Here is a 26,265-nt window from a genome sequence, read left to right as displayed (position 1 = left end):
TTTACATTAAGAATTTAATATGTCTACATCAGTTTATTTGTGCAAGCCGTTAGGAGCTACCATTAAAAGACCCAGTTTCAACACCTAATATACAGATGAAGTAGATCTTTCAGTAGCATCGATGAAAGAAATTCCTAAATGTTTTCAATTGAGAAAACTCTCATTTTAATACATTTACTTCCATTAATAATTTTACGAGTCGTACCTATATTTGAGTTTTCCCGCAGTGTAATTAAAGGGACATAAGAAAAATAATGACAAGCAAGGGTAATTAAAATGCATTATTTACCTCCCTTCATCTTTAGAGTTCCATATATTTTTCATTGATTCTCGAGAAATTCATAAATCATCATCACTGATTTCTAATAGATCTAGATTAACAATTAATAAAAAGCATTTATAAAAATAAAATTTAAAAATAGGGTAACGACCTGAATTAGAACTCATTTCCAAGCCTTCTCATGCCAGATAAAGGAAATAATTGTACAAAGTTACATCCAGATCCGACGTTGGGAAAAGCAAATTATTTTTGTTTAGGACTGTTTGTAACAATATTGTTCTTGATATGTTCAGACTGGAAATTCCAAATTAATTTCCAGAACATTATGTCATTCTTCATATCAATTGCAAAACCTAGAACTGTACTTTCATTCGTTCACAGGCGGCATGTATTAACAAACTGCTTTAAAGCAAAGAACGGTTGTCTTCGAAACTATCACCATGTATTCTAGGTGTATCCTATAAGCGCTGTGTGTGTGATAGTGTTGAAGGCTAATTGTAGGAATACGTATCGAAGTTTGATTATATGTGGCAGCTGGAATTCGCTGCCACATTGATGGGAAAGTCACTGCTAGGAGTGATGTAATGAAGAAACAAACAAAACAAAAAAACAACAACAATAATAGGCCCTAAACCTGTGCGATTATAAATATTAAAAAAAAAATAATTTGTGTTTAGCGCAATTTTATGCTTTTAGCTTTCTTAATGCAATATGATCCTATCATCTGTCTGGACCAGTTGGTAAAAAAAGGGGGGGGACAAGAAGGGGGTATTGTGAATGTTACCGTGATCGCTTTTTAAATGCTTAAAAAAAGTTATATGACTTGAAATCGAACTCACGGCTAAAGCCTCCTTAATGGAACTAAATCAACATATATCAACACATCTTTCTAGTACGATTTCTTTCCCTTGTTCGATACCAAACAAAATAATTATAAATTATGAGTAGTTGAATTATTTATTTTTTTTAGTTATTCTTGATTTGTCAGGAAGGCCTACTGTAAATATGTGTGCAGCATTTAACTTGATCCGAGATTGGGTGTCTGAGAAATAACGTGTACAAAGTTTTTACGTGACAGGGTGAGTTGATATGAGCTTTGTAAAAAATATGATGTGACATCACAATCTTGGACACTATAGGCTAATGGTGCTAACCACCCGGCTGACACCGACCCTAATGACACCGCTGGTTCATAATAATAGATTTAATTATGCGTTTTGGTATTATCTTATCTTATCTTCTTATCTTATATAATACAGACGTTACTTCAAAAAAGAAGATGATTACGTCCTACGCGTCATGCATTTAGTCATGCATATTAACCAATGACTTAAATTCTGCCAAGTCACTGGTTTTCCTGGCTAGCTCAGGCAACCCATTCCATGCTCTAATAGCACTAGGGAAGAAGGAGTATTTGTACAAATTTGTCCTAGCATATGGGACGAGGAATGTGCCTTTATCTTTGTGTCTTTCAGAGTATTTTATTAAATTTTGTTTTTGTATTTGAAGATTATGGTTCAGTGTTTTATGTATTATTGCTACTTTACTTTTGAGCCTTCTGTCATGAAGGCTTTCTAAATTTAGTGATTTTACTAAAGGTGTTACTCTAGTCAAATATGAATATTCGTTTGTTATGAATCGCACTGCTCTATTTTGTGTCTGTTCTAGTTTCTTAATGTTTTCTTGAGTTGAGGGGTCCCAAACAGAGGATGCATATTCTATTATTGGCATAACCAAGGTTAAATAACATTTTAGTTTTATGTTCTTATTTGATTTATAGAAATTTCTTTTAATAAATCCTAATGCTTTGTTTGATTTTTTGTAGTTTCATCAATATGTGGATTCCATGACTGTTTTTCATTTATTATAACACCTAGGTATTTTGCGTTTTTAATCTGTGTTACTGGTTTACCATGAATAAGATAATTGGAATTAATTTGTTTTAGTTTTTTTGTTACTCTTAACAACTGACATTTTTCTGGGTGGAAAGACATGCTCCAATTTGATTCCCATTTCTGTAATTCATCTAATTCTCTTTGTAAAATATCTGTGTCTTGTGTTGTTTTTATTGTTCTATATATTATGCAATCGTCTGCAAATAATCTGACTTTTGTTCCTGAAGTAATGCAATTTGGTAAATCATTTATGTAAATTAAAAATAGTAGTGGACCCAAGACTGTTCCTTGAGGTACACCTGAGTATTCTTGTGTGTTAGTTAACGCATTCTGTTTTTGCCTGCTTAATTTCATAGAAATTCGCGTTATTTAATGTTTCATAATTAGTGTAAATATAAAAAAACGGGTTAGAAATAAAAGAAAGAGTTTTAAATAACTTTAGGTCTATGTTACTTTTTCGTGGAAAATCTTGCTTGCGAATAGACAGAGCTTTTTTGTACTTCTTTAGCTGAAAACTGGTTGTCCTTGACAAAGATGGCTACCAATAGATTAGTACAACAGGGAGTCAAACAAGTGAAACCCTTACTCTCGCTAGACCGAACTGAAGCAAGAAGAAGAGTTTTAAATCTCTACAAAGCATGGTATAGACAAATCCCTTACACTGGTGAGTGTATACGCTAAGTTTTTAGTAAATAACCATGAACTGCTAGAAGTTAGAAGAAACTCTAGAGATCAATTTTCAATAAATTTAAAATGTAAATATATCTAATATCTATATAATAGTAATAGGGATGTGAAATAAAAAAAATATCTTTGAAAAATCAATTTTTCGTTAGTACATCATTAAAATACTTTGAAAGAACTTTCCAATGGTGTATAAATTATGACTTTAAGTTGAACAGTTAGAAAGTTATGATTTTTTTTCTGGCGTTTTGACCTAGCATTGGTTGACATGGAGCATGTAAGATGAGAGCGTCTCGCTCGCTCAGCCAGCGAGACACACCCCCCGCTCAAAAAGTTAAAAAATTGGAATGGAATTTCGTAGAGGATAAATCTACTTATTAAATAAGAAATTTAATTGTAGACCTAGTATTCGTACAGTAAATTTCTAAGCTCACAAATGTGATTTCATTTATATTTATGAACTCCACTTACAGAATGTAAATATTGATGAAATAAACATTATCGGGTCTAGAGCTACAAGAAATGTCAGAGGGGTGTGGACAAAATGGCGGCTTTGTGACGGCAGAAAATAACAAAATATCTAAAAAGTGGGATCAAATCATCTGAAACAATTATTTTTCAAATTGGCTTTAAAATTTAAAAAAAAATAGAGTGAACCATTTAAACTCTTTTGCAACTATTTAGACACATGCATAATTATTATATCTACTAGCCTATGCATGAGTTTATTCACTGGATAGTTTAGTTTTGAAGAAAAAAAGAAATCCCATAGGGAGCAGTGCAAACTTATGTTTCAACATTACATTGTAATCGATCAAAACAATGTATCGTGATAAAACTTGGCAGAAATATGGCCAGATCTATTATGGGGGAAAAATCAACTTCTTAGCACTTACCTGAAATGAGTATCAGTAAAAAAAAAATACATATACCTTCAAGTTAAAAAAAAGTAAGAAAATACACATTTTTTTTAAAGTCCTAATGAAAAAAAAATGTTCCTCAATATAAAATGTATCCATATTCACCCATTTTGGCAACGATTTCAATGGATTTAAAATCATAATTGATTTCAATCAAGGGCCTATGTACAGAAAGTAAGAAAAACGTGTATCTCAAATTTTGACGCCATTTTTTTAAAGTCTTTAAATAGTTTAAAGACTTTATTTTTATAAGAAAATTAGATCTAGATCTCAATCTAGACCTAGTTTTAAGTTTAGTAAATGGTTTTGATTTTAATTGGGACATACATACATAGTCCTCACAAAGGTGACCGCCTTGTCGTGCCAGTTGTGCAATGTCCCGGGTTCAAACCCTGCCCGTTGCCATCCCCCATCATCCTGTGGGAGGTTTGGACTAGGAATTAAATTATCTTCAATTCTAAAGGAACATCCAAAACTTAAAGCATTTAAAAATTATTTTTTTTTTACATTGTGCTTTATATAACTAGATCTCTATTTAGAATAGATCTAGATCTATCTAGTAAAAAAAATAAAGTTCCTCTTTCAGGCCTTGCGATCTATAGGGCAGATGATGTAAAGGTCATCTGTTTCTATGGCCCACGGTTAACGAGGGTGTTGTGTGGCCAGCACAATGACCAACCATCTTTACTTTTTCCCCAACTTATGTTAGGTACCCATTAGAGCTGGGTGGACTCAGAGGCACCCAAAGATTCGGAAATTTAAAATACCAGTCTACACCAGGATTCGAACCCATGACCCCCCAATTCAGAAGCCAATTGCTGTACCGCTCAGCCACTGCGCCTCCAGATCTATCTAGAGTCTATCTATAAAGTCTAGAACTAGAGAGAATCTAGTTAACTGACTGAGTTTAAACCTACTCTAGTAATAGGTAGACCTCTAGTAGTATCTCTAGTCTTATAAATTATATTAAAGATCTCTCTATTTTTTTTTCAGAGATTTTTATAATTCTACTACTATATCTATATCTGTGAGGAGACTGGATCTAGGACTAGAATCTACTCTTGTAGAGATATATATATCATTGATAGTAAAATAGACTAGATCTTGTATCTAAAAATAGCCTCTTCAACTATAGTTGTACATTCTAGATATCTAGAATGCCATTTATAAGCCTTTCAAGTCAAGGTTAGAAACTTTCAATATTGAATAGCAGTTGAGTTTGATAATCTGCTTCCTCTGTGATCTACATTAATTTCTCCCATTGCTCATAGAAAATCTGTTCCAATTTTATCAATAACTCAGATTTGTTGTTTGATAATAAATTTGACTCTTTTGTATAATAATTAATATTGTTCATTTAACTTTTAAATTGTTTATATTGTGGTTGGGAGGCTTAACCCCTTGGCTACCTATCAAGGGGCTTAAAGTTCAAAGCCTGATTCAAGCTAAGCTCTGTTTGCTGAGCTCTTAAAAGCAGCAAGGAAAACTTCTTAGTCATATCACTCCTCCTCCTTGTCCACAAAAGAGATTTGACCGTAGTGCACTAAGATGGACTATACAAAACCAGCAAAAGGAAAAGCTCATCAGAAATATTGATATTTCTATAGAGTCTGACTTCATTATTTCAATTTTGGTGACTTATTTTTATAGGGTTTTAATTCCAATTGCTTTAGAAGTATTATGTTTTAGCTTAAAATTTTTAATAAACTTATAATTAGTTCCTTAGCCAGGAATGTTCATTATTTTCACCTGTCTACAGATAATCTGTTCCCCATATGCATGAGTCTAAAACTAACTTATTTTTTGGTGTGTATACGAAAATTTCAGGTTTCTCTTTGTTTTGCATAATATGAAAAATGAAATGTAAACACCTTTGTCGAGAATTTGGCCTACTTTTTGAAACAAGACACTTGTGTTGATTATGCCAGTTGCAGTATGATAGAAATTTCAAAATGAAAATACACTTATAAAATTCAGTTTGTTATAAAGAACTTGATAAAATATTTTAACAAGTAGAAGTAGAGATATCAATTGTTTAATTTAGAAAAATATATATTTAAACATATAAATCAGAAAACCAGTGAAGCGATATTGGGTCAGTGTTTTGGAGTTGAACTTTTGTTGTGTGTTTCGCATAGCACCAGTTATGTCATTGCAAGGCCTGTAAGTAGTGAACTTGGTCTGTTCATACATAATCTACCAGATGACAGCTAATACTTTTGTTGACTACAGTGAATTTATTTTACACTGTGATAAATTCTTGACTGATGTTATTATTTTTTTATTTTTTTTTGAAAAACTTCAATAAGAGTTTATGTATTTTTAAAAATGTCTTTATTAAAGTCCTTTTCAAAAACCATTTTCAAAATTTTTAAATTATAGTATAGAGAACTGGTAATAATAATGTGTGTTACATAAATAAATTTAAAAAACAATACTAATATAAATTCTGTTTCTTTTCAACTACTCTTCTTAAAATGTTAACAAGACATCCTAGTGAATAATTTCAACTTTCGTTTATTTTAGTGAATGCATTCTACATCCCTGTCACAGTGAAGCAAGGAAGAGAGAAACTGAGAGAACTCTTTATGAAAAATAAACATGTGACAGACATCAGGGCCATAGACATGCTGGTCATCAAGGTCTGTTGTAAAGATTAGACTCTAGTGTACAAAATCAAGACAGAGTTAATCTCTCTTGTGGCATTACTTTCTGTTTGTAATTACCTACAGCATTCTTCTGTTCTGGTCTTGGTTTTACTTAGGATAAATACATCTTTCTTCTTCTTTATATTTGTCATTTGAGTTGAGTCTAATACTCTTGAAATTCTATGCATGCCTACATCCCCCTGTCTGAACAAACTTCTGTCTGAGAAAGAACCAATCAGATGTAAGTTATTACATCCCTTTTACCGATGGCTGGTATCCCAAGACGCTCATAAAGAATCGTTGCCAAAGACCAAGCACACTGGAGACAATGAAAAAGCATTCCCCCTGGAAAATACATCTTTCACAACATTGTTTCCTCTCTATCTTTATTAATGCTGCAAATTTTATCTATCCATCTTTAAAAAAAATAAATAGTTATATAAAGTGAAAGTGAATGCAAAAAAAAAAAATAAATGTGAATGGACATAGACAGATTTGTATTTTGATTAAATACAAACATCAATGAAATGTTTTGTAAGAAAGAAATTATACAATTTATTTGTGTTTGTTAAAAAAAAGGTTGAATATTAAATTAAATATTGAGATTTTTGTTTTTTAAATATCTTGTGGGGGGAAAAATTGAATAGAATCTACTTTTAAAAAAATGGCTGTCAACTATAAATCTCTAGTTCAAATTATTATTGAAATAAAACAGGTCAGTCAAAAGTCCCTTTATCCTCATTTTGTATGTAATGTGGAAGAGAAACTGGGGTATGAACGTAGATCTTGTGTGCTATTTTACAAATGTTTGTTCTAATTATGTATTGTTTTTTTGTAATACACAATTGTAAAACAAATTTCCTCATGGATAAAAAAGATGATTATTATTATTATTCATATCTGCGTAAGAGTTAGCAATCTTGAATAGTCTTAGTGCTGGCAATGCAAAACCTTTGTAAACATTTGGTAACAGTTATAGCTACTATCTCTGTTGTGGAACTTGATGTTTAAATTTATAAAAAGTCCAACAATTATTATTCTATATGACCAGCTCAAAAATAGGACTTTGAGCTCTAGAATTAAAAAAAAAATGGAAGTACTATTTCTGTGCAAGAGACCTAATACAACATATATAACAAGTTTTCTTGTATAGCTTTTTCATCACTATTAGAGTAGGTTATCAGTTAAGTTGTTTGTTAATATCTGTGTTTTTGTCATTGACAGGGTCAGATGGATTTAGTGGAAACTGCTAACATCTGGAAACAACGTAATCATGTCATGATGTTTTTTAAAGACACTGTTAATCCAAAGCCCACAGATTTCTTGTCCAAATTCTATGAAGGAAATGATTAAATTGTGTTATTTCTAGGAGATTTCTGTGAAAGAATTGTGTAGTTGTCATGGAAAGTTAACTCTTACATCTAGCTCTTGTACATAGAAATTACTATTCATAAGTTTATAAAGAAAATGGAAATTCAAATTTAATGAGATACAAAGTTTTGTAAAATTAAGATGTGACTTATGATTCAGTTGGTTTTACTCTTTTTATTGAGTAAGTATAAGTGTCTATATATATTATGGGGGTGTGTGTTTTTGTTTTGTTTCAGAGCTTTTGTTGACTTTTATCAAAGGCACATCACTCTTTAGTAAATCAAGTGATTAGCAAAGAAATACGGATGATGTATTTAAAGATTAAAACTTTGATAACATAGAAATTTGTCAATTTTTTATTATTTTTTTTTGTGATTAAATTCTGTTAACAATTTGAATAAATCTCACTGTGTGTTTAGATTGTGCTTATATACCACATGTATGTTACTTTCTGTATGATCAACTTTGCTGCTGTTAACTCATTATTGGAATGGGCATCTCCATTCAGCTAGGCTGGTAACATATTTTGAAGAGATCCACTTCCAAGCAATGGTTTGGAATACAAGATATACAACCTGTGTGCAAACCATTTAACAGTGTACTCTGGACTGGACTATAGTGCAATCTAATTAATCGGACTACATTTGGATGCAAACAATTTTGGTCTAAATAACTGGCTGATCTGATTAACTGGACTCAAGTCAAATAGTATAATTGGATTTGTTTCGATACTTTAGGATTAGGCCCAAACAGCTTCTGGTCCAATTAACTGGTAGTGCAGTTAGCCTAAAGATGCTAATACCATCTTAAAATATATATATATATAAAGTAGGATGTCCAAAACCTAGTGCCGTAATTGGAGAAATGACCTTGTTCAGTCAGTATCTGGACTGACTCCAATTTGTAGCTAAGATTACTTTGTTACTCTAGAAAAAAAAATCTTTTTAATGACACATTCTTAAAATTACAATGGGGCTAAGTCTGAACCAATATGATTCAATAACTAAGAAATCAGTTAACCTCTGAGCAGTTCATCTTAGACTGGACATCTGTGAACCCTTCAACTTCATAGAAAGCAGGAAAGAAAGGAGACTTATATTAGTTCATATTTAATTTTTCACATTATCAGAATACCAATTAATTTTTTAGGCCATAAAGGGAAACAGTGTTGTGATTTTCATCATATTTTATTTTCGGAACGGTTATCTCCCTTAATTTTAGAAAATGTTCATTCTTAATTGCAAAGATGGTTTCACTAGAAATGATCTAAAGACTAATTTATACATTTGCTTATGTTTGATTAACATTTTGGTATTTTGTGAAGTAGAGGTCTCTTAAATTTCCTTCACATGAATTATTGTAGAATAACTAGAGCAACACAAATAACCTGCTGATTTATCGCAAATCCCTAAACTCACCTCTTTTCATTGACGCCGTCTTATCTCCCATTTCACGTCCACGCATTTCGCCTGGCTTTTTACTTGGTTGGAAAGTTCTTGGAATGTCCCTATACTCTTTGGATATTCAAATGAGGTTAAGCTGTTTGTTGTGAGATCATCATGAGGCTTAGACACACTATAATACTGTCTATGTAATTTTTTTTCTGTAAATGTTGTCTAGAAGCTTCCTAATGTAACTCTTCTATGGTTTGTAATTTTGTTCCAACTCAGGTGCTCTCTCAATGGCATATAACAATTCTAGCACACAGAAGTTAAACTAGAGATTAACATTAAGCTTACATTTATATGGATTATACAGTTAGTGTTAAAAAATTCATCAATGTCATAAATAGAATGTATAAACAAAAAAAAAAAAGCTACAGTTAGTCAATGATAGTTCCACTATTTCTTTTAAATTATTAACTAAAAGAAAAATGTTAAATAAAAGAGAATATTTCGAAATAGCTTTAATTCTGATCGATTCAAAACACATACAAACCGGCGTATACACACACACACACCAATGAGTAGGCTACTATCTACTTGTTGATTGAATCCATTAAGTCTGGTATTGCTCAATGTCTGATACACAGACGAAGATCATTGCGCAAATAAAGCGCTTAGAAACAGAAATTCAGCCCCTTACAACTCATTGAAATTAACTATTTACGGTACACTAGTAATGGCTGTATGGTCGTAACCAGACCAAACACAGTTTGAAAATAAATCTGCTATTAGAAATATTTTTTTTGTACCAATTGTTTTTGTTTAGCGCAATCTCATGCTTTTATATTTCTCTGTGTACTATGATCCTAACATTGGCCTGGACCATTTGGGAAAGGGGGACAGGAGGGCGTATCTCTCTGAATGTTTACTGAGATCACTTTTTAAATGCATAAAAAACAACTTGTTCACCGATGGCTCAAGCCTCCTTAAGGGAATTATTTCAACTTTTGCCACCACATCTGTCAAGTACGATTTTTTCCCTTGTTCGATACCAAACTTCCTTGAAGAAATTAGTCTTCTTAAGTGTAAATTACACACAGATTTAAAAGTAAAGTAGCAATTATACATAAAACACTGAACCATAATCTTCAAATACAAAAACAAAATCTAATAAAATACCTAGAAAGACAAAGATAAAGGCACATTCCTCGGCCCATATGCTAGGACAAATGTGTACAAATGCTCTTTCTTCCCTAGTGCTATTAGAGCATGGAATGAGTTGTTAAAAATATTCGACATGATATAACGTAACAATGGTACAACAAATTACCACATTCACAAGAATAAGCTCTACACTACAATTGGAACAAAAATACTACCTACATAACATGATCATACACCCATCTTTTAAAAGCTTCTAGATTATTAATTAATATACATGTCTATGTCACGCTTCAGTGCGCAAGCTAAACGAGAGAGAGAGAGAGCCTTTTGCAGTGCGCACTCTGGAGAGGAGGACTGACCTGGTTATTGTACATAAATAAGAGAGAAAACACTTGTTTATTGTTAGAATTAATGATTTCGAGGACCTTAGATAGGTATTGGTGTAAACAAATGCAATTTAGAGTAAGACAGAAGGTCAAGATAGAAGTTTAAGTAACTTGAAGAAAATCCCTCTCTACCCAGAAGAAATGATGAAAATAATAAAGTGTAGAATAAGTTAGAATTGGACCAGCTCCCATCCTAATGTCAAGAAAAAGGACACCTATTATAAGCTATGACCAACGGATAATTTTTCGACTCAGAACCGGGCACAACAGAATGAGACAACATTTGTTCCGGAAGCTTAAAGTAGGGACGAGCGAAACCTGCCCTTGTGGAACATCATCAGAGAATGCTGACCATGTCCTTCAAAGCTGCAGACTAAATCAAGAGGCCAGAACAAGACTCTGGCCCCCAAACCCCCCTATATAACAAAAACTATACGGAGAACTGCCTGCTCTGGAGAGCACTGCGCGGTTCATCAAAGATATAGGATTAGGACATGTACAATGAGAACGAGGAAGAAGACACGAATAATGACGTAATAATACAGAAAAGTCTTTTACGATACGTTTAAAGGGACATAAATAAAACCGCGATTACGGTAACATTATATAGATATATCTTCTATTTCTCTCCCAGCTCCCCGCTTTTGCTAACGGGTCCAGACAAGTGTTTAGGATCATAGCGTATTGAGACAAGTGATAGGATTATAGCGTAATGAGAAAGCTTAAAGCATGTAATAGCGCTAAACAAAAACAATTGGTAAAACAAGCAAAAGAAAAATAATACTTTTTAAAACCAAATCTTATCTAAGGGAATATAACCGCTAATTACTACCATTTTTTTTTAAATTACAGGATTTAGCTCCCTTTCTGCTCTATACAACAAAATTAATTAATTAGTACCAAATGGTAAAATAGTTGGCTAACGTTTTGATGGATTCGTGTATTGTTATCGACTATGAATAATTGTGCTAAATTTCAACTTGATCCGAGAATGATAAGTGGGATAAAGATAGTTTCAAAACTTTTAATGAATAAATAGACCTAATTAAACCTTTACGCACCATCTTATTGTATAGGTTCCATAAGTCTTGTCAACAAAGTGAAAGTCACCTACACGGCTCACCGCAGTTAAAATGTAAACAATTTTAAAAGCTTATTCAATAACTAATCTTACATCGTCAAATTCTTTTTTTTTCTTCCATAGTTTCATTATAAATCAATCTACATAAGTGTTTGTGCATTATTTAAGTACGAATTAGCGTACGCTGCCGCCCCTTTTGGTTTAGCTGTAAATCTCGGAAAAATGGAAGTGATGTTCTGACTGGTCCAAACTAATTGATACAACTAAACTTAATTTAATATAAGCTTTTCAAAAGTCACCCAATAAAATCTACTCAGCCTCAAAGATCCCCGTGAACAGACATCCCCTCAACGTGGTAGACTTCACATATCTGGGAAGCATAGTATCCAATGAGGCACTGCTTTTAATGGAGATAGCGTCTGATCAGAGCCAGTAGTGCTTTTGGACGCCTCCAATTGGGATTGTGGCGAAATAAACCAATTCGCTTGCCAACAAAAACCAGTGTCTGCCAAGCAGTGGTTCTTTTCTCTCCTCTATGTGGATCTGACACATTGGTACTTGACAGAAAGCAACCAATACTTCTGGAACGCTTTCGCCAAAGATATTTCCAAACCACCATGGGCATACGGTGGCAAGACTGCACTACAAACAGCGATGTTTTTGCGAATGCCGGTATGAACTTCTTATAGTCCGACAGTCACGTCGGGCAGGCATATATTCATTATGGGGGATGAAGGCATTCTTTTTTAGTGACTTAAAAGGTGGGTCGGGGAAAACGCTTCTTTAGAATACTAACGCAATGTTTTTAAGTTTCTTAGGAAAAAATGTGACGTGGAGATTTTATATCACTTGATGTCTCGTAATAAATCCATAATGAAAATACTAATTGCAATGTTAAATGTCTGTACGTAATCATTTGAGAAGTTTCACCGCAAAGACTTTCTTCCAAGCCAATAATAGGCCAATAGTTGCAATAGATGTAAAACAATACGATGTGAGCTGTGGTTTTTCTACACTGTTAGGGGACTTAAGAGACTTTCTATTCTAACCTCCATGTACAATTGCATTTAGAAATGACAGAACACAAAAGAAACTTTTCAGATTGTTAGTCATGACCCGATTGTTCATTTTCGTAATTACAAAACAATATTTCCAAAAATGACTTCGGGTTAATTTGGGTATATTTCCTTCCTTAAGAAATTTTTCAACCGAGCGAGATTCGGACACTTGGTACTAGTATTTGTAGTTTTTGTATCAGCCATTCCAACAAGAGAAAGAAAGCGGCAACACTTTCAGCTCGCATGCAGTTCTAATGGATGGAGTTAGGATTGTAATTATTTATAGTTTGTACTTCACAGATTCTGATATTCGTTCTGAAAATATTGAGACCTTTTAACCTGTATTAATTATAAAATAGATGACCCATGAATGAACCTTTTTGGGGCTACATAAAAAATGTTGATCCACACAAACTCTAAAATTGTCATTGTTTTCTTAGCTTCTTTTCGATTAGTTTTAAAATTACGTGTTGTTGTTTTTAAGACTCAGAAACTATAAGAAATAACATAAATTTCCTGTACATATTCTTGAAAATTTTTAACACCTTTGTGTTGTTGTGTGAATTTGTAAGTTTATCGAGACAGAGGCTATCTCTGGACATTATACCATTAAAGGTGAAACATCTAGAAGGTTGTAAATGAATTTAATTGAAATTCAATTAAAAGTTTAACATATTAAATTTGACATTTAAATGTGCATATTCCTTTAATGCTATCTATCTATTGTGCCGATCCTTATATGACAAAAGCTCCGCCCATGGGCACGAAATGCAGGTAGACAGACATGTTAAGAAATTTTCAGCACGACTATCAGAAGCAATAAATTACTTGCTACCAACAGTTGAAATCCTCCCTTTATACAAAATGTCCATTCAAAACAACTGACTGAGATAAATTACAACTAATGGTCGAGGTCCTACTTGTCACTTGTCCGGACTATGGCAGATGCAAACATTTCATAATTCTCTACATGTTGACAACGAGATGAACAATTGACGATACAATTCAAGTCCTGGTGAGTCTGCTCGAGAACATTCGATGTAGTACGTAGTAAGCCTCAACACTGACCTGCGACATCGCAACGAGCCATTGGTCTAAACTGCTCACAGGTATTTTGGGCCGTATTCAAGTCGGAGAGACTCAAAGAAAGATCGCGTGTCTCCAGCGTCAGCGTATCTTTGTATCTTTTTCTGAAAGTTGCAGTCGTCATAAACAACCACCAGGCTAAGGCAAAATTGCTTAAAAATGAAAGTGTGGTAGAAAAGGTCTCTTCGACAAACAGTGTCTGTAAAGTGGTAGTACTAACCACAATTTTTGTCACCTCCATGAAAGGCGTCCTGGCTCCATAATGGGCATACGCTGCCTCGATTACTCTAGAAATAACCATGCTCTACTAGAGGCCGCTGGAGCGTGTAGGAGCCCTTCTTACCATTCGACTGCTGCGCTGGGTATAACACCTATCCTTTATGGGGGATGATCGCATATCTAAGTCGATCTTTTTCTGATGAGTTAAAAAGACGATGCCACTGCCACCCCAGGAAGCGCTATAAAGGTAATCTCAGGTACCATTTTGACCTCACTAGCGTAGAAAAAAGCATTTGGCTGCAGATGACCTGGAAAAACACATCTGAAGATGGACATGCATTTGAGACCAAAAGAAAAGCTCTTGCATGTGCAGAAAACCAAAATATATAAACAAAGCCCCGAGAAACAACGACATTACCTGCATCAGATGTGGCAGAAATGAAATACTAGCCTACATTCAGTTCTGTAATCGGAATCAAAGATAATGCCTTATTTTAATATTTGTTTTTATTACAAAAAATAATTCTGATACAAATGTCGAGCTGTTCCTGACAGTCAAGAACGTGTACGGTGAAACGTTGAGAGTAGTGAATGATTAGCAATTAGAGTTCATTTTAAAACAAATGCACTGTTACATAATGTATCTACCAAGGAGCTACATTTTTTGTTTTAGCACGCAGGCGGCAACAAGCCTCGCGAAGGTCCTGATTGAACCTGATGTTACATGTCAATAATCATGCCAATTATTGCCAATATAGGGGCCTATATATATATATATATATATATACTTATATATATATATTTACTTATTTATATAATGTACAATTGTTGGTTGTTCCAGGTTTTTTAAAGTGGAGATCTAAAAGTTAGCAAAGATGTATGAAAACATTTCGTAGAATAACTAGACAAAGTGTAGAATTCCTGCACAATTATAAACAATTCTTTACTTGTCGAAAGATTTAATGCCATCTAGATTTATTCAAATGTCTTATAATTAACTCACTGTCATATATCTGTGTGTCATAAGTCTGCTACATTTAGAGGCTTTTTAAAAATTTCGCGAGTTACATTTATATTAAACGATCTCAGATTTTAAATATTACAGTCTACTACATTTTGACCATTTTTAACCAAAATATAAAGCAATTTGATTTCAGTTCTTTGTCAACTCCATATTTGTACGCTATTGTTTGTTATTGTATGTTGTTCTTTGTTATTTTAAGTTATTGTTTGTTACTGTAAGTTGTTTGTTTTTTTTATGTTGTTGTTTGTTATTGTTTGTTCTACTCTGCTGTATTTGCATGAGTACTCTAGCGGTGCCATATTGAAAATCCTTCCTATTCTCTTTGCTTGTCAGGAGATCAACTTGAAGGATGCAGACAAACCTTGAGTTTGCTAGGCGATAATTTCCAGATAATATCGACATAAATTGTTTAAGTTTGTTAATCTTTAATTAGGGACAAAGAATGAAGCTTCATAAATGACAAGACAGGTTAAAGGTCAGTAGTGTGTGCATGTCTTCAGATGATTGTCAAATAATTTATGGTAAAAAATTGTATTAGTCATGCAAGAATATTTTTTTATTAAAAAAAAAGGATAACATATCAATGAAAAATGATCAATCTTCTTTTTGTTTCTAGGATTATATTGTATGTAATATACAGGGGCGTAGCTAGGAATTTTCCATCGTTTACGGGCCCAGGAGGCTTAACCGCTTTGGGGGCCCCTGCATTTTGCGTAACATTTAATTTTTACTATAAAAAACACTCATTTGGGAGCCCGGGGGATTTTAAACTTTTCCCCCCCCTCCTCCCCCCACCCTATCTACGACACTGGTAATATAACATTGTAACATTCTTAATATATATTGGCTTGTGAGATGTGCCCAATTATTGTCAGGTGTATAAACTTTGATCTAGATCTATTGAAGTCTTTTGACTGCGGGCTTAAGTTCTGAGCAGATCTAACCACCACATTGTGCAATACCCATGAAGTCAAAGGCCCGAGGCTGTTCAGTCGGAGCACAGCAGGCGTGTCGCTAGTAGGTTTCACGTCTCATGCATGCCGAGAGAATGTTTTCAGTTTTATGGGCCGAAATGTGATGTGGTTTGTTTTCTTTCACAACTTTGTCGTGGATTCAATCCATTAAGCAGTGAAGTTCTGACGTGTTTCAATGCTAAAAGGAAATGACACTAGAAAGATAGCGTCTTAGAGTCGGAATATTAAAAACAAGAGTGCCATATGTCTTATAACTCGGCAAACCCAGTTGCGACCTATGTATTGGAAATAAACAGGAAGTTTACATGTTTTTTTTGAAAAAGTAAAATACACGTGTTCTGTAAATGTATAATGCGTGTTCTGTGAATAGTAAAATACATGTTTTATATGAAAAGTGAAATAAGTGTGTACTTTGAAAAGACTTTTTATGCAGAATTTGATTTGGATTTGGATTTGGATTACTGGCCTTTGTAAAGTAAGTTTCTTTTTCTTCAATCTTAGCATGTATATGTATATCAATGGGGTAGCTAGGGTTATGTGGACCCGGGATATGACCTTTTTATGCACCCCTAAATTTTGACATTCGGCATCATGACATGAGATAAAGGCCTAATATTTAATGTAAAAAAAAATTGTTTACACTAATTTGACCCCCCCCCTTTTACAAAATGAGCTAATGGAGGCCCTGGGGGGATTTTCACATTTAAACCCCCTCTCCCCACTCTAGCTACGCCACTGATGTGCATTCATTATGATTATATAATCTCTATCATCTTTTGCTTTTTTTAAAACTTGACTCCGTAATAAACAGTCTCATTGAAAACATAATCTTGTCAGATATGGAATAAAACAAACCGAGATAAACACATGTACGTATGTTGTAATAAAGTTGTCGTATGTAAGTCAGCTTGTTTGAACACACCGTAACACTGGACATTCCACATCTTTGATTTAATTGTAAATTAAATATTTTTTTGTGTAAGATTGTAAATGCGATCAATAATGAAGGACATGCAAAAACTGTGGAAACTCATGTATTCGTTGTTTTATTTGAGATAAAACTTATCACTCAGCATGTTACCAAAAATGTCTTTATTCATTAATAAATGCTTTAAGGTATAATTATAGTTCTTTAAAGGTTTTTAACTTGTTGTTGGTCAGTCGTTGGTTTGTATCTCCAAACAGCTAGCAGAACTAAATTTAACCGATGTAAGCGTATTAAATCCTAAATGCACAGACTTTTTTTTCAAAGATACTTGAATATAACTTTTATTTACAAACAAACATCGAGTCAACTTGAAATGAGATATACATCTAGTAGTTACACATTGAAATACTCTACAAATACACGTCTTTGCATTCTCACATCTCTGATTCGTCTGCTTTCAACTATTAGCCCATTAACTACCAAAACTTTATTACTGCATTAAATATAAATTTTCTATTAAATATCAATTTCTATTGGTCAAACTGTAAAAAGAATTTTTGAAAAATTCCATGTAGTAACGATTCTGTGAGATGTACACTGGCAGTGTACGTAGCAGGAAGTGGCCCCGTGAGGAACATTATATAAAAAAAATAATATTTTTTTTTTACAATCTTTAAGTGAAAACAGATTAGTTAATAACATTGAAAAACACACAAATAAGCATTTTAATGCAAAAAAAGTATATTTTAATGCTTTTTTTTACTAAAAAATTATAACAATATAGTAAAAAAAAATAGGCATCAAATGTACAACATTATATGGTACTAACCAGTACTATCCAGCTATATTTTTTACAACAAATAATACTACAATAGTGAGATATTCAAAGATCATGTCCATAAGTAAAGATTTTAATATTTGAAGTGCGGTTGAAACAAACATACTTTATATGTTCGTATATTCGTATGTTCATATGCTTATCAGTTATGTAATAATCATAAATACCATTTTTTTTTTCGAATTCTTTTCATTGGGTCGCAGTCATAGTTTTGGCATTTTCAAGTTTGTTAGCTTTGATAAAGTCTATAGACTCAATTCGCTTGTGATATTAGCTCTGCTAATTAGCTATACTAAATAGTGAGATATTCAAAGATCATGTCCATAAGCAAAGATTTTAATATTTGAAGTGCGGTTGAAACAAACATACTTTATATGTTCGTATATTCGTATGTTCATATGCTTATCAGTTATGTAATAATCATAAATACCATTTTTTTTCGAATTCTTTTCATTGGGTCGCAGTCATAGTTTTGGCATTTTCAAGTTTGTTAGCTTTGATAAAGTCTATAGACTCAATGCCCTTGTGATATTAGCTCTGCTAATTAGCTATACTAAATTGTGACTAAATTGTAAAAATAAGTATACATAATAAATAACGGTGTCATAGAGGTAAATATATTATGTTATGATATAACACAAGGACCTAATAACAAATTATAAGATGCTAATGTCATTGAAACTCAATCATGCTTTTGTCTAATTCATTTATTTACTATTAGATATCAGGTTCTCATCTTGATTCTTAATGATGACATTGTGAATTGTTCATATTTACTTGAGACCCTAAAAAATATTATAATTATTTTTTTTTTCAAATAACCATACATCAATAGGATTATAATTTGCTAATGGGACAAATATTTTTGTAAGTAGTCAGTTAAAATACTATAGCCTAGGAGAACTGCATGAAGTAAAATAAAACAAAACAAAAGAAAATATATAAAAGGAATTATTATATTATTGTTTATATGTTTTCAAATAATAATCTTATAATCATCATTATTAGTTCTATAATTTGCAATTATAAGGGTATGTATGATGTATAGCAATAATATATGATAATATTGGTAAAAACAAACAAATCCATGTTCTAAATGAAGTCTTGATTTATTTCGATTCATATATCAGTAATTGATTCCTACAGTGGCATATCCTGCCATGTACACTGGGAGTGTACGTTACAAAAAAAATAAAATTTGAAAAGACCATGCTATAAATGTTAAATCTATTAATTAATTATAGTACTAGGATACTTTATGTTTCTAAATCAAGTAGTTTTATTTGAAAATATTTATATAAATGTGTTATTACTTACATTTTTCGAACAGGTTTCATTTTATTCAATTTTTGACAATGTTGTCACTTTCAAGCGCAATAAAATACTAAAACGCAAGTGTAAAAGTCAAACAGCACTTGGCAAAACGTAGACAAACATGTTCTTAAACAAAAACAAAAGAAAAAATAGAAAAAAACTATAATAGTTTTTTTTATATAAGTTTTTGAAAAACGTACACTGCCAGTGTACAAAGTAGGATATGGGCTTAGTCAGGTGACTTCTATTTCCATTCATTATGACACACCATCGCGTGGTTTCACCAGACACACTCTAACCTACACAATCAACATACGCCCTAATTTCCACATTATTACATTAGCAACACACACACAGACTCCGTAACACCGCTTATCAACAAGAATCAGAGAGTTTTATAGCTATATGCCTTATGAAAACGACGAAACAGTTCACATAACTGTTGGGTTGATCTATGAAATAAAAGGACAAATGCGTTTAAACTGTTCATTAGTAACAACAATTTGTTTTAGCAAGGAACCCAGTGGTCATGGATGCAGTTTCATATTCAGACCCTTGGCAGCAGGGGCGTAGCTAGGAATTTTCCATCGTTTGGGGGCCCGGGGGGGCTTGACCTCTTTGGGGGCTCCTGCATTTTGCGTCATATTTAATTTTTAATGTAAAAAAAATCTTTTTGCCCCCCCCCCCTTTTCAAGTGGGGAACCAGGGGATTCTCAAATTCTCCCCCCATCCTACCTACGTCACTGCTTGACAGCGAATCCGAGGACAAAGATCAAAGGTCGATGTGCTGGGGTCAAGGGCGCCCTGACGATGTAGTCCTCCCCTTCTCACTTCTGTTCGATGAAAAGTTTTTAAAACACACACACACACACACATCTAACGTAACTCTCCATAAATTATGATACTATCATCTAAGTTCATCAGAGGTCATCTGAGGTCAGGATTAGAACTCGAACCCCTTTGTTAGGTATTCAAGCGATTTATGCTACCCAGCCACACAATCCACATCCTCGTGTTATCAAGAAACTATTTTATAATGCCAGTAATTATTTGATTATGAATGGATACCGCCACAAAAACAAGTAACCTCTAGGGCATAACCCTCTCCTAGAGCACCAGCGATCAGAAGAAGTATGTCGATCGCCAGTTCAATGACACCCATTGTCTATCCCACGCTTCTTCTTGTTTTTTATTTTCTTTTTGTTTTAGAAAATACTATTTTTGTTTCCAGATATCACTGCGTCAATGTAGCTAGTATTCCAGTGCAGACTCTCACGTTTTTGAAAGAATCTCACTCCAATGAAAAACAACAAAAACATGTTTCAAACCTGTACCCTGTATGGCCTTTACAGCAGTTTAGAGATACATGTTTCCACCAATGAATTAGAGTAGCGGTTTCCGGAAGGGGAAAAGACGCTATTATATTTGTGTGGTCGGTCTGTCCGTTTGCCCGTCACTCTCAGATCCTAAAAAAAAAAGGTATTGAAAATCCCGTCTCAAGTTATTTTGCAGCTTGCTATGTTCTGGTGCAACGGCAACTTTTTGTTTTCTGAAAGCCAACCGTATTGTTGTAAACATTAATTGTGCAAACCATTTTTTGATATTAATACACTACTTTTAAAACACTACATATATTTAAGGGAGCTTATGGTAACGAAGAAATATCATTTTTGTGTATTTTTAGAAATATTAATCCATTATAATGCAGACTCTATAGAGCAGTGTTTCTCAAGTTGTGTGAGTTCTTTAACAAAATAAAGTATTATGCAGAATATATAGAGCAGTGTTGCTCAAGTTGTGTGAGTTCTTTAACAAAATAAAGTATTATGCAGACTCTATAGAGCAGTGTTTCTCAAGTTGTGTGGGTTCTTTAACAAAATAAAGTATTATGCAGACTATATAGAGCAGTGTTGCTCAAGTTGTGTGAGTTCTTTAACAAAATAAAGTATAATGCAGACTCTATAGAGCAGTGTTTCTCTAGTTGTGTGGGTTCTTTAACAAAATAAAGTATAATGCAGACTCTATAGAGCAGTGTTTCTCAAGTTGTGTGAGTTCTTTAACAAAATAAAGTATTATGCAGACTCTATAGAGCAGTGTTGCTGAAACACAGTCCGGCTTGTCAATTTAAACATATCGATTACTGTGTACTTAATTTTTTTCTTAGGCCCCAAACTACTCTCCTAAAGTAAATATCAATTTAATATATTGCTTTTAGATTAATGTCGTGAAAATATTTATTTTACTGACAAAATATTTCTATAGTAACCGAGCATCTGGTGAATGAAATAGAAGAACTATTTTTAACATTCTTTTTAAAAGATTTACTATAAATATCAATTCAATAAATCTAATCCATTGGGTTACTTTTTTTTTTCTATTAAAATTGATTTTTGTTCCCACGTAATCATTTCATTAGAGGCACGAGCTAGGAGCGCGCGCCGTCTGGTAGATTTCATCATAGAGGTTGTAGTCTGAGTGTATGTGTGTGTGTCTTTGTGCTGAGAGTGTGTGTACCCTATACGGGCCATTGATTGGGTCTGGTCAATTACATTAAATGTATTACATCAGTGTCAGTCAGTAGAATGGACACAAAAGATATGAATAGCGAACACCAACTTTAGTTTTGGACATTTCGATATTCCATTTGCTACTGCATTTTTTTTCTATATACAGCTGACATTGTATTGCTCAATATACAGCTGACATTGTATTGCTCAATATACAGCTGACATTGTATTGCTCAATATACAGCTGACATTGTATTGCTCAATATACAGCTGACATTGTATTGCTCAATATACAGCTGACATTGTATTGCTCAATATACAGTTGACATTGTATTGCTCAATATACAGCTGACATTGTATTGCTCAGTGATCAATGTCACAGGGGGGACGTAGGGTAAAATGTAGAATACAAGCCAGTAAAGGGGAGAGTACACATTTTAAAAAAAAAGTTAGGTGAAGGGATGTAATCCAAGAAAACAACTATGATTATTACAGTTTTGTGTACTAAGAATGTGCTAATCGCTTGTCAATGAGCTACACATTTTATTTTGATCTTGAGTAAGTTCATAAGTTAGTCTCAACTTATATTGTACACCTATAGACTGATATTAAAATCTATGCTAGCATTTGAAATGATTAACAATGACAATGAGAAAAAAAACACACATTTTGACCAATATGTCGGATGCGAAATAATTTTGTCCTTCTCATACAATTACGGAATTTTGCATCCAAATTGAGCACCTCAGATACAAGCACAGACACACATAGATACATTTATACCAATCAATGGGTTGCTTTCATAGATTTTTTAAAAAGGTTTGCAAACCAAATGTGTGAATTGATAACGTATTAACCTTCTCTTCTTTTATAAAGAACTAGCCATATGTACCCGCGGGTCTTAATTTGCGTATCACTTTCGATATAGTCACTGAGAGTGCTTTGTAAGCAATTAAACGAAATAATAATTTTATAAGTAAAGCGAATGCGGAATCTGTGAGTTTAAAAATAGTATAAATGAAGCTATCAAAATAGCTAATCGACTTAAATTCATTTTTCAAATAAAAACATTTGCTTGTAGGCCTACATATATTTGATGAAAATTTTTAATGAATAGACTTAATTTTGTATGTTCTTTTCTCATGTCAACATAGTAAACATGGCCTAGATTTATAAGATACTATACTTTCATAGAGTCGGTCAACTTTTTTTCTGAGGGTCTTAAGTTTGTTTTAGGGCTATAATACATACACAACGGTCCCAGTTTCACACGCCTTACATTCTACTCTGTAGTAGAAGATTACAATGTCAATACACGATAGCTTTCAATAGCTTTTTCTAGTGTTTATTTTTGGTATCTAAACATGACAGACCGACAGACAGACGACGCAAGAATATTTGTGGCTTTTTTTCCAAGACAATTTTCTTAAACAAAATTTAAAGAAACATTAGTCCTTTCAGACTTTATCTTAAGCTATGAGACAATGATGGTCAAATAGTAAAGCATTTGCCTGTCGGACCCAAAGTCTTAGGATCGACTACAGGAATACTGGGCTTTCTACTCTTGTATTGCAGAGATTTCTCTTCTTAATAGCGTATCTGAAATTCATTTATAAAACTATAATGTCGTGGCATTGTCAACACCATATCCTCATCAACTTTAAGCCACTGTAAAAGTTTCACTTATTTGAATTTAATTCTCAAAACATAACATTTATTTAGTTGTTACCTTTAATAAATTCTTTGATCTATCTATTATGTCTGCACTATGCTTTCTGTCTACAACTGTCATTATGTTCATGTGTTTATGTGTGGACTTCATGGATCTATTCTCCGAGGCTTAGGCCCGACGTCTGTTCACATTCATTGAGCTAATATGTTAAATGGGAATCATTCGCTGTTTAATAAAAATAATAAACTCCTAAACGAAAATAAAAACATTTTTTAGATTTATTTATTACAAAAGTGAAAAAAAAAATATTGTTATGTTTGACAATCTCTATGGGATACATTTGTTTTAGCAAAGAAACTGCAGATTTCTTCTACATTTCTACATTTAAATTGCTATCTAATTGTACATTTTAATAATTTAATTTTGGACATAATTTTCAGGATCTATCTATCTCTGAATATAATGTTATTATTAAAAATAAAATATTATTTCTAATAAGAATTAAACTACGATACGTAAACTCCAGATTTCAAATATCATTTTCTATTTTCTAGTTGGCATCATTCAGTTATTAATATAATTAATATTTCGTTTATTATTTAATTTATTAGATCTGTGGTCTGTGTCTATCACAGTTTCCTACAAACTTTTCTTTTTATTATTTCTGTTTTTTTTCCCCTCTCATCAACTTCGTTCATTGTTTGTTCCGTGTCTTCTCTTTTAGTTTTTTAATGTTCCTGCATCAAATCTTTGTATTAATAGCATAGGAATCGAAACCGGAAGAGATTTGAAATAAGATGCGACGATTAGTGGATTAGACCACAGCCCTGGTGTATAAAACAAATACACAGACCACAGACATATATATATATATATATATGACACAGACTTTCGAAGGAATACGCATCACCCAATGTTAAAATAACATCAAAAATAAAATATATAACTCTACAATGTCACAGCAACGTCTCATCAAATTTATAAATGATGAAAAACATCTGGTTAAGGTCAGGTCAGCATTGCTTTTACTCCAAACGAGAGTATGGCTGAAAAAAAATCAGTCTACCAACACAAGTCAAGGTCTATGTAACAGTGGTTCTCGCAACTCTTTTGCATGGCTCTATACGAAGCTCTTGGAAAGATTGCACGAACGTTACCTATGCTTCTCATTGGGCACAGGATGGCAAGACTAACTGACCAAGTACAATACACATGTTTTGGTGTACGCTGGAGGCAGCAATGTAAGGGCACTATTTATTTTTTCGACAGCTGAGCTGATCTGGAAACCTATCCCGTATGGGGATGACCGTACGCCAAAGGCGATCTTTTGTGGTGAGCTTAAAGTATAATGGCCCCCGTAACAGTGCATCACGTCTTTAAAGACCACCTCAGGCGTCTAATTGCACTCACTTGGAAAAGGGACAACTGAAATTAAAATTGTAGCTCTAGAATTATTAGAAAGCAAAGATTGCAGGACACATAATTTAAGGCAAAGAAAACTTCAATGGTTTGCATCAGATGCATCGAACTAAGTCACGTGACCTACGGCACACATATGTCATCTTCATACTCGATACTAATGCCAAGCACTTGGTCGAACTTCTTGGAACGCGTCTTTTTTTAACCTTCTCTTACCATGATTCACTATTCTTCTTTCTTACATATACAACATCGTGGTATAGTTCTCATTAGACTTTAACAGACAGTTGTTGTTTTTTTCAACAATACATCAATTGATGCTGTGCTAGAGTCAATCATTCCAGTCAATGCACAGATAACCAGTCATCAACGCAACTATTAAGTAGGTCGTTGAGTCCAGGCAGATGATCATTATCAAGGTCGTTGTTTAAGAAAAAAAATTCTTTTATCCTTAACAAAAACCTGGCTTCCGGCCTCTAGTGAACGCGGTATTTTTTTTTTAAATGTTACAATATAAAAAAAATGAAGCCAAAATAGTTTGAGGCTCTTTCTTTATTTTGGCAGTTTTTCTTTCTACATTAATGTTTCAATTTTTTTTTAATTTGTTCTTTTATTATACTTTTTTTTTCGATTCTGTTAGTGTATAAGGCAAGGTGGTTAGTGTCAGGTTCTTTTCTTACTTGGCTCAAGGGGTTACTTAGAACGATTAATAGCAAATAATTACTACTAAATAAACTTCACAAAACTCCAGCTATCCAGGAAAACTAAGATCTTTAATCATCCAAAATGACAACAATAATACACTTGTTCTATTCCACTCTCAGAAAACAACTGACTGCCACTTTCTATCATACAAGGAAAACTCACATTCAAAACTGTTCAAAAACATACCTGAAGATATAAACAAAGAGCTATAACTCTTTCATACCAAAATACCAACAAAGAAATAAGACATTCACTCTCACCATAACTGCTCCCGACACTGTTCTACTTCAAAGAACTGTTATCTTGGATTGAATCAAGTTTAGTATTGTTAAACTCAAACTATTTTTTTTTTGTTTTGCAAAATGTATGTTGCCCCAAGCTTCTGTTTAAAATTATGTAAATAGGCAAATAGATTTTTATGATTAGTGTTACGTAGTTAACCTTATATGGTTGTCAATGCCGGATTTAGCCTTTATAAGGCCCTAAGCTATTTGACCAATCTGGCTCCTTGTAATGAACATAAGCAAATGTATTTAGTATTATTTATATTTAAGGTAAGCTATAGCTTGTGTTGCCTAATGGTAAATCCAGCACTGATAGCTGGCTGTGGCCATCTCATAGAGCACTGAAAATTGGCTGTGGCCATCTCATAGAGCACTGATAGTTGGCTGTGGCCATCTCATAGAGCACTGATAGTTGGCTGTGGC

General features: G+C 33.2%; 2 protein-coding genes and 1 long non-coding RNA gene across 3 annotated transcripts in view; 2 read left to right on the top strand and 1 right to left on the bottom strand.

Annotated features, from left to right (window-relative positions):
* The first annotated feature begins 2,679 nt into the window (after positions 1–2,679).
* On the top strand, positions 2,680–8,216 carry LOC106074352 (NADH dehydrogenase [ubiquinone] 1 alpha subcomplex subunit 6-like). The gene is made up of 3 exons (XM_056020624.1): positions 2,680–2,839; positions 6,306–6,421; positions 7,652–8,216. Exons 1-3 carry the CDS (start codon positions 2,710–2,712, stop codon positions 7,778–7,780), a joined length of 375 nt encoding a protein of 124 aa, XP_055876599.1. The 5' UTR covers positions 2,680–2,709; the 3' UTR covers positions 7,781–8,216.
* An 8,023-nt stretch (positions 8,217–16,239) lies between these two features.
* The window catches only part of LOC106054497 (orexin receptor type 2-like), a 254,435-nt gene continuing 244,409 nt past the window's right edge, over positions 16,240–26,265 (top strand). Inside the window, exon 1 of the mRNA XM_056020623.1 lies at positions 16,240–16,650. The gene's annotated coding sequence lies outside the window, so the exon portion shown is untranslated. The remainder of the gene's footprint in view (positions 16,651–26,265) is intronic.
* On the bottom strand, positions 17,827–19,400 carry LOC129924609 (uncharacterized). Its single transcript, XR_008776611.1, has 2 exons — positions 19,259–19,400; positions 17,827–18,726 (listed from the first exon to the last, which is right to left on the bottom strand). It is a non-coding gene; the product is annotated as an uncharacterized LOC129924609 (long non-coding RNA).

This window comes from Biomphalaria glabrata, chromosome 2, assembly GCF_947242115.1.
Source record: "Biomphalaria glabrata chromosome 2, xgBioGlab47.1, whole genome shotgun sequence".
Taxonomy (NCBI): Eukaryota; Metazoa; Mollusca; class Gastropoda; family Planorbidae; genus Biomphalaria; species Biomphalaria glabrata.
Note: the sequence above shows the minus strand (reverse complement) of the source record. Positions and strands in the feature narration are given on the sequence as shown.

Bases quoted from the DNA above. Each gene is read 5' to 3' on its own strand.
- LOC106074352 (XM_056020624.1), top strand. From the start codon at position 2,710: ATGGCTACCAATAGATTAGTACAACAGGGAGTCAAACAAGTGAAACCC. The intron at 2,840-6,305 runs GTGAGTGTATAC...CGTTTATTTTAG, and splicing joins TAGACAAATCCCTTACACTG to TGAATGCATTCTACATCCCT. The intron at 6,422-7,651 runs GTCTGTTGTAAA...TGTCATTGACAG, and splicing joins TAGACATGCTGGTCATCAAG to GGTCAGATGGATTTAGTGGA.